Source organism: Pinus tabuliformis, chromosome J, assembly GCF_031772625.1.
Source record: "Pinus tabuliformis cultivar Carrire ecotype Pingquan chromosome J, CPIR1, whole genome shotgun sequence".
NCBI classification, from domain to species: Eukaryota; Viridiplantae; Streptophyta; class Pinopsida; order Pinales; family Pinaceae; genus Pinus; species Pinus tabuliformis.
Genome location: NC_142295.1, coordinates 1,044,278,666 through 1,044,288,526, shown reverse-complemented (window position 1 = coordinate 1,044,288,526; position 9,861 = coordinate 1,044,278,666). Strand labels below are relative to the sequence as shown.

At 32.3% G+C, this 9,861-nt stretch overlaps 1 protein-coding gene across 1 annotated transcript; it reads left to right on the top strand.

Annotated features, from left to right (window-relative positions):
- The first annotated feature begins 1,152 nt into the window (after nt 1–1,152).
- Nucleotides 1,153–2,751, top strand: LOC149230485 (uncharacterized). The gene is made up of 2 exons (XM_089376062.1): nt 1,153–1,745; nt 1,828–2,751. Exons 1-2 carry the CDS (start codon nt 1,601–1,603, stop codon nt 2,175–2,177), a joined length of 495 nt encoding a protein of 164 aa, XP_089232188.1. The 5' UTR covers nt 1,153–1,600; the 3' UTR covers nt 2,178–2,751.
- The last annotated feature ends 7,110 nt before the right edge of the window (nt 2,752–9,861 follow it).

The window sequence follows — 9,861 nt, the reverse complement described above, 5'->3', positions numbered from 1 at the left end:
ATAAAAGGAAGTTGAAGTTAACTCAATGGCAGATTTTGAAATATTTTGGAAATGATAGATAATACTTGGTTTAATTTTTATGGGTAGGATGTGAAAGATAGCCATAAAAGGAATTTGATGTTATGATTATAAAATTCATAAAAGTGTTAGTTTTTAAAGACATTTTTGATGGGATTTTTATTGGACATCTGAATGTCAAATTAACTTAGAGTTTTTATGCTTGTAAATAGGTTATATTTCATAATGGATTCTCATAAACATTGAGCTTGGGTCAAGTTTACTTAAATTACTTTAAGTTTCCCTTCCTTAAATTCACTCATTCATCAACCATCTCACTTGAAATCTCACATTCCACTTGTCAAGCTAAGATACCAGTGTACCTCTCATCATCGTACCTATCCAAGTGGTCATGAGTTTAAGACATTCCCCCTGTCAAGCTAAGATACCAGTGTACCTCTTACCATCGTACCTATCCAAGTGGTCCATTCCACAACTTGATGACTTCATGAGTTTAAGGTCTTAAAGACTAGAAAATCAGATTGCACACCAGAAATTATTTTTCACAGTGCCTTCATTCACAAATATTATACAAATCTATAGTTGGATTGAGATCCAACTAATTCCAAATATGAATATGGGAGTGATTGGTCCATAAGATGTTTCATTACTTATACTAACTAGAAAATCAGATTGCACACTAGAAACTCATTTTCACACGACCTTCATTCACAAATATCATACAAATATATAGCTAGATTGAGATCCAACTAATTCCAAATATGAATATGAGAGTTGAGATATTCTCTCAACCAAATTCCAAACCAACTCTAAATTTACCATATAAACATTATCTCCAAGTTAAAACCTTAAGCTCGCTTCTTCACTCTCCTCAAACGCCATTGACTCAATCTCTGTTTTCTTATCAATAACACAACTTTATGGCTACATTCCTAACTTTGCTGATCCATATTTTGCCTTGACCTTTCCAGCCATTTGACCCCTCTCTCCTTGTATCTTCAACCTTCAACCCATACTATTTATGGGCATCCTGGTTACCATTGTGATTAATCTTCTTGGGTTTTCTTGCTGATCTTTTTATATCTTCAACCCATACTATTTGTTAGCATCTTCATTATCATGTTGAGCCCTCTTCCTAGCTTTCTTTGCTACTCTTCCGGGCTTTTCCTCATTAATTTCTGTGACTTCTCTTCTCTAAATTTAGTGATCCTAACATCGGAAACTTGAAAGATGAAAGAAACTCGAAAGATGATAGAAGATAAAGTTTTGTGATGGTTGTTTTTCACATTCATTCAGGGAGGGAAACGAAAAAATATATATTCATGGCAAGATACCACTGAACTACCCATTTGAATAAAAACCATTTTAACCCAATCGATTGCGTGCCTTCGCACAATTCAGGGTTCCCACAATTCAGAGAAGCGTGTGAAATCGTTTTCTGGATTCCCAACTGGAACTGTAGTTGATTCGATGACTTTTCTCCTATCTGCGATTTATTTATATTACATACTTTGAACTTTGGATTTGGTTTTACTTACCGTTTATGGTTTTCTCTTTTTAAGTCTCTGGAGAAACAGCTGCAATGGTCATCCCATGCTCAGGGGGAATGGGGCTTCTAACGGTTGTAATAGTGTCTGGGGGCGTGGTGCTTCTTGTTCTGGGGAGCCACAAGCTGCTGGAGCCCAAGTCTGGATCTTCCACCAAACGCTCATGCCTTATTTCTTCAGGTAACAACTCTTTCTGCGTTGCTTGGCTGGGCTTGTAATTCAGATCAACGTAAAGCTGCTGCTAACCAATTACCCTGTGCAGGTACTAGATGCGACAGAAAAAGGAAGAGGGTCCGTTTCGCTCCAGATGTGGTGGAGCCCAAAGGCAATAACGAGAAATACCGTCGAGGCAGCCACACTCCGGTCCCCAATATGAGCAGGCCTCCTGCAGCAACCCCAGATTTTGGAACTTTTCATAGTGGTGTAAAACAATCTTCCAGTTTGTTGACTGCAAACAAATCCACCATGAAGTATCATCCTGAACATGTTGGAGGGCCAGTCCAGGAGAGAAGAATTCAAACTATGATCAAGCCCAACATTCCAGCCAACAGACAGGTTCTCTATAATGGATTGCTTCAATGTTCTCGTATGCAGAGAGCATCGGTTTACTGATATGTCAACTGTTATAGCCATTGTACATATAACTTTCATGGTGGCAGACCTGTCAACTGTTATAGCCATTGTACATATATCTTTCATGGTGGCAGACCAGTAAATTGAGTCAGTCTCTTGATAAACAAAAACTGATGCTTCAGCATGTTGGAAGGCAGCAGTGTGCAGTGCTTAGGACAGTTTCACTTATGGCAGTGATTGGTGTTTAGGATTTCTTCTATTACATCAAAGTTCCTCATGTTACTGGCAAGAACTGAATTTGAATGGGATGATCCCATCCATTCCTTGATAACCCCAATTAACATGCAGAAACTCAAATATTTTTCTGATGAACTGTCAAAGAACTTGCCTATTCCTTTCTCTTTAGTTGGTGATGTTTGTTTTGTGTTTATCAATATTATAGGTTTCTCTACAATATGGTCTGTACAGTAGAAGTCTTTCAGAACTGGTTTCATGCTGTGTCTGTATATGTTTCAGTTCAGAAATATTTTAATTGTATGAAACCCCGAAAGCGGTTCAAGCTGGGGAAGGGTATAAATATAAAGTTCTTAGCCACATCTCACCCGTTCAAGGCAGGTGAGTGTTAAAAGAAATGAAATTGGCATATGCTGATTGACATGACAAGCGTTTGATAATTTAATGGCATAGGAAGCCTATGATAATTGAGATAACGCATCAAGCGTTTGATAATTTAATGGCATAGGAAGCCTATGATAATTGCGATAAGGCAATGCAGAGTTGATATCTCTGGTGGCTAAATGGGGATGGTGTTAATATAAAGTTCTTTTTATTTATTTACCAAAATGGCGCTTTACCGCTTCAGAAATCATCTGTTTAGGAATACCAAGTAAATCCAGTCCAGTTTAATCTTGGCAAGGAATAGAAAGTAAATCAAGTGAATTTAACTTTAATTTCTATTGCAGGAGACAATCCAAAAAAAGTTTTGTTTTAAGGTTAGGTTTTGTTTGGTTTTTGTTAGGTTTGTTTGGTTTTGTTTTGTTTTTTTTGTTTTTTTTTTTTTTTTTAATTAAAAGTTATATTTAAAAAATTAAAATGGGATGATGATTAAAAAATTAATTAATAATAAATAAATATTTATTTTTCATTTTATTTTTAAACCTATTAAATTAAGTTTATATATATATATATATATATATATATATATATATACAAACCAAGATTTATATCATTAGTTTAAATTAGGTGGAGAGAGGAAAAAGGACTCTGGAAAATAGAGCTAGGCTTATTGTGGAGAGGCTCTTCAATTATTTGGTCATTGATGCAAGCTTTGATTGGAGTGATATCAAGCAGCTCTTTCATCTTTTTGAGTCAAGGTTTGGTTGTGAGGATTTTTTTTCTCTTTAAAGAGATTTGTCGAGTTTGTATGAGTTTTGCATGGTTATGGTATCAGCCCCATTGAAGCCATCATTTTCTCAGCTTGGTTCTTGTTGGAGGTGAGGAGGGATACAAATCCTTTTTGCCTAGGAGGCCCATTACAAGATCCAGTGAGATCTGGGTGATATTCGGGTTTCCTTGGAGCAACATGCCTTCCCTTTTTTGTTTCGAGCCTTTGCTTGGGTTTTTGAGGGCCCAAATTTCTCTCTTTGGATTTTCAAGTTCTTATCTCCATATGTTTTAGATTTTTTTCATACAAAGTCACGCCTCCTTAATATATGCAGATCCACTCAGAAAGAAGATTTGAAGAAGATCCCTCGAAATCCCCCTTTCATGGGGGTGACGGACAACATGGAAAGCCCGAATCCATGCAAGAGTTTCAATATTTTGTTAAATCCCTCAGTGGAAAATCTACTCCATTTTGGGTTCATGCCGAAACCAAGGTAAAGAATTTAAAACAAATCTTGGAAAATGGTCTTCGAATTCATGTAGCCTTTTAGTGTCTTATTTATTAGGGAAAACAACTATTGAACTCTTGTGAGTGCGTACAACATATCTAGAAATTTGTTTATGATTTTAGTATTGATACTGCGGGGAGTAATGGGTTCCAAAGGGCCTTCTACTTAGCCTCATAGAAGGACACTATGTGTGGTAAAGAGTCCATATTAAAGGTCAAGTCTCAAGCTCCTTTAGGACCGTACATAGTAGAGATGATGAACGAAATGCTTGCTTTGGAAATAAACAACGTGGAGGTAAAACATCTAGGGCTGTCATCTCAGATTCAACGTATTTCAACCAAACGTAGAAGGGTTGCATCGATAGATATATACAACTTAGAAGAAAAAGCGTGATAAAGTTAGAATGGTTGCATATATATATATATAACCTAGAAAGAAAAATGTGATATTTATTTATGTTCTAAAGGATTTTTCGTTGTATAATTTGATTCCTAGGAAGGCTATGATAAATGTGTGGTGGATAGCCCTTGTTCTGGGTAAGAGTGAGGTTCTTCCTCACTCCGTGGTTTCCATAGTTTGATCTCTTTAATGTGGTTGTAACAAAAAAAAACTAGTTTGGGTTAGGTTTCCAAAACTTCCACTTCCTTTCAGGCATCGAAAAGTCATTGAGGACATTGGGAATACTCTTGGAAATTTCATAAATATGGATATGAATGATTGCAACAAGGATTATTTACTTTTTCTTGTCTATGTGTGGAAATAGTTTTGAGTAAAGGTATACTAGATCATATTTTATTGAGTCATAGATCTTTTCGATGGATCCAGACTTTAGATTATGAAAACACGGCCTTCAGTTGTTGTCTATGTTTTCAAACAGGGCATCTACAACATTCATACCCATAGGTAAGAAAAAATGAAAATGGGGCATGTTCATAAATCTAAAAGTTGGCATCCATATGAACCCATTTTCTCAGAGGATGAAGAAGAGGAATAGAAGATCAAGAGAGACCCCCTCTCTAAAGATGATAAGAAAGCCAAAATCCAATTTCAAATTCACAAGATATACTTAAATTGCTATATACAGAGGCAAGTCATGATCCTAGTACAAAAGGAATGATGAGACTTATGATGGGATAGTGGTAAAAATAAGAGAAGTTCTAATTCTAATAAAGAACAATCCTCTATGGTAGATACATCATTAGGCGATTGATAGAAAATGCAAAGAAAAAAGGGGAAAAAAAGAGAAATTAAATGATTTTTCTAAAAATCAATTTTTGAATTATTATCTTAGTCCTTTAAAATTCTTTAAACATCTACAAATTGTAATTTTATTCTTTGTACAATAAAATTATATTATCCAAATTACTAATTGTTTAAATAAAAATAAATTTATATATATATATATATATATATATATATATATATATATATATATATATATATATATATTAAACATTTAAATATTTAAAGAGTTTCTTCTCTTACAAGTAAAAATATTCTCATATACATAATTTAAATTATTATTATCAAAATAAACTAAAAATGTATTATTAAAATAAACTAAAATGAATCCATCCCTATCAGTTTTTAAAATTAATTTTTCTTTCACTTATCTTTTTAATATATCTTATTAATTAATAGAATGAAAATTACAATTATTAAATATTTTAATTCTATTAATTAATAAATATTTTGATTATTACTATTTGACTTAAAAATAAATATCTTTCTAATTTTCTTTTTTTAACATAAATATCTCATTTTCCTTTAATTTTAATTATATCACACATCTTACTTTTTATATAATTAAGTATTTATTTAAATATAAATATATCATATTAAAATTAATTTAATTATCATTATTAATGGAACTTATTTATATAATAATTATTTTAATAAATTTAAACCCACACATTTCACCTAATAATTAATATCACAAAAATTATAATGAATATATACTTTAGCTATTATTATTTAACATAAAAATAAATATTTATTTATTTTACTTTTTTAACGTGTTAAATATCTTGTAATTTTCATAATTTAATTATATATCTATGGTATTAAAATCAATTTCATTATCCTTATTATAAAATCAATTTCAATATCCTTATTAATTTTAATTATTTATATAGCAATTTTTTCAAAAAAAATTTAAACCTACACATTTCAATTTAATAATTAATATCACATAAATTATAATGATTATATATCTTAATTATTGTTACTTAACATAAAAAGAAATAAATATTTATTTATGTTACGTGTTTAATGTGATAAATATCTTATAATTTTCTTAATATTATTATATTTCTTTCTTTTATATAATTTAATATTTATTTAAATATAAACCTATCTTATTAAAGTCGATTTCATTATCATTATTAATTCAAAATATTCCTATAATAAAATATTTATAGAATTTAAACCTAAAGCATTTTATTAACCCATTTTATTGAGTTTACATTTAATACTGAAATCAATAGGGTCTCTTGAGCCTTCCATGGTAAGTGACATTGGCATATGCTTATTTATATAAGGAGCGTTTGTCTTACTAGGAATAAAGTAATGGGTTATCTATCCAAAATCTCATGAACACAAATCCAATCATTTAGTCACTTTATTATTAATTATATTTTATTTAAACCACATTTTATTATTAATTATATTTTATTTAAACCAATATTTAAAAATATATAATTATATTTGTAAATAAAAAGTACTAATATAATGATAAATATAAAATAAAATTTTAGTTCAAATTAATAAAAATATATTTTTATAAATATGTCAGGACAAGCTCACTTTATTAAGTTAGTTAAAAATTATTGTGCTTTGTTTACTAAGAAAGGTGGTAAAAAGCACTAGGGAAGTCTTAACTACAATGTCGATGATGATGTCTAGATCATCTGCAATGTCCTTCCTCCTCGACAACTTGTTAGCACTTCTGCTCCTTTGTTGCACCCTCATGTTGCTCTTAATGATAGTCATGTCCTTCAACCAAAAATCATTGTCTTGAACATGGGGTTCTAACATACCTCTTTTGGAATTCCCCCCATCCTAGGTGTCTTTTATAGAAAAGGAGGGACTTTTCTAGTCTTTAATGATGTCCTTTGCTCCTAGCAATATTATCTAGCAACCTTCTTCTAATAATGTCTCCTCCATCTCTCGACTCCACACTAGCTAAGCATCAATTGTTTCTTGTTGCCTCCTATCACTATGACGCATTAGTGTGTCACAAAAGAGGGGAGATGTAAAACAATGGGAGGTTGTAGGGCACAATTTTGAGATGAGTCTTGAGCACGTGGTTTCCAAGAGCACACCACCCCTGACATTCAAGAAGAAATTTAGCTAGTTGAGGAGGAAACTTGCAAACAAGAGGCCTTGGACTTGAGGATTATGGTGGGAGTAGCTCTGTGGGTACTAGATATAGGAAATTATCATGGGAGGAAGAGTCTCTACCTTCTTGTGATGGTCCTAGTGGATCAACGTCAAGCTTAAGACAATATCATGCACAGGTTGGAAAAGCTAAACAAACTCATGCTGAATGTAAGGGTCACCTATCGAGTTTGGAGATGGGATCACCACATGGTTCCCCAACTCCACTACTATGCAAGGTCGAGGAGAAGCCCCTCAACCTAGACACTTCCTTGTCTTCCCTAGGCACACGTTCTCCTCAAAATGTGTTATTTAATTTCTAGAATATTGTGCTTGTTCTAGTGGAGTATCTCCACCCCACATCTATCAATATTTTTATTTTCTTGACAATTTTTTCAAATTTTGGAGACTCTTAATGCCACTTTTTTTTTATACTAAATTTCACTATTAGTTTCCCCACTTTGGGGTAGCAATTCGGCCTTTAGCTTTCTAGGAAAATCTTCGTATTTTCAATATAATTTTGCTATTATGGAGGCCATACTCTTTTGTTTCTAATCTTGTTTCCCAAGTGGCAAGCCAAAGACAAAGGATCTCTTAGATGTGATGTAAATATTTGAAATTCTAATGTAAGAATTAGCTTTAAAAAATAATTAATTAATAAAAATAGAAATTGTTTTAATTATATTTTTTTGAGTGATTTTATTTAGAAGTGTTGAAATTGAAAATTTGAGTTGCCTAGTTTGTACCTCAATTTTATTTAAATATATGTATAAATTATAAATTTGAGTTGTTGAGTCTATATAATCTAAATCTATTTAAGTTGTGGGGTCTATACAATCCAAGTCTCTTAAGAGTTTTGCAAAGAACTGAACAAATTTATGCATTAAAAAAATGCATTTTAAATAATAAAAAAGTACAATCTCATTAAAAATTGGATATAGTGATTAAGAAAAAAAACAGAGTTAGCTAAAACATTTTGCAAAAAGATTTTTGATAAACTTGGAGTGAAATATACATATTTCAAAAATACCATAAAAATACAACAATTCAAAAATTGCAACATTTCAAAAATACAACAATTCAACTCCACAAAATTACTCAAATATTATGACAAATTGTCAACAGCTTCCCATTTTAAAAGAAATTCTGATAAACTTAAAGTAAAGTATACACTAAAATTTTTGAAAGTTTCAAAATTGCCATACAATTCAACTCCAAAAACTCAACATAATGAACCATTATAAAAACCCCACATTTAAAAAAGAAATTTGGATAAACTTAGAATAGATTATACACTAAAACTCAAACTAGGAACTTTTCAAAAATGCAACACAATTCAACTCCAAGAAAACACTCCAAAAGCCACACAATTCAAATCTAGAAAAACACTCCAACATTATGACACATTGTGAAAACCCACTCCAAAAAACAACTGAAATATTCACACAATTCAAATCCAAAAAAACACTCAAACATTATTACACATTGTGCAAACCCTAACACTATCAGAGCAGGTAGTCTTAGATTGATAAAATATTGTTTGTAGCACCACGTTGAAAGCCATCAAATCCGATTTAATTCAAAGCTTGGATTCTTTACTTTGGTTTTGGTGAAAGGATGCCACTTTTTTCTTCCAAAGGATACCATGACCCACCGGGATTCGACCAATACCTGCTTTGGATTCTACGTCGTCCTCTCTGTGGCGTGCTTCGACTCTTTCAAATCTGTCAACCTCAGTTTGGATTCTACGTCGTCCTCTCTGTAGCGTGCTTCGACTCTTTCAAATCTGTCAACCTCAGTTTGGTGGCGAGACGATGGCTGGTGTTTGCGATTCAACATACAGTTGGAATTGTGGCGACCCACGCTGTAAAAAAAATCATAAACTTCTGGATTTTGGTGAGCAGGTCGGCATATTGATTAGACTGCGGCATCTTCTCCGAAGTTTCAAGGTTTGAAAATTGAGATTTACAACCTATAATAAGTTTCCACGTGCATGGATGACGTTAGAATGAGCCACTGTGCCTCATGTGCTCTGCTTCGAACCAGAGTTGACTTGCGCCACCTTTTAATTATATTTTGAAAAAATGGGCGCTGCATGGCGACATTTAGGTCAAAAATTATCCACACCGAGCATGAGTTTGACTTTAACGCTTTTTGCGATATAATTTTTTCATTTTGTGTTTCTGATTTTACGTTGATGAATGTGATCGTGTACCATGGATAGCAAATTTTCAAACAATGGAATGATGATAAAGGGAAAATACACAATAATGGTGTACTTAAATAATTATAGAATGAATTACATTGTCATGATGGTCATTGGAAACAATCACTGAGCGAAAATACTCCACAACTCACTATGCTCTCATTGAAGTAATCAAGCCCTCATGAAACTGAAACAACAAACTAAGAAATAGGTAAGAATATAATTAAATCCAAAGTTACTTATTTCC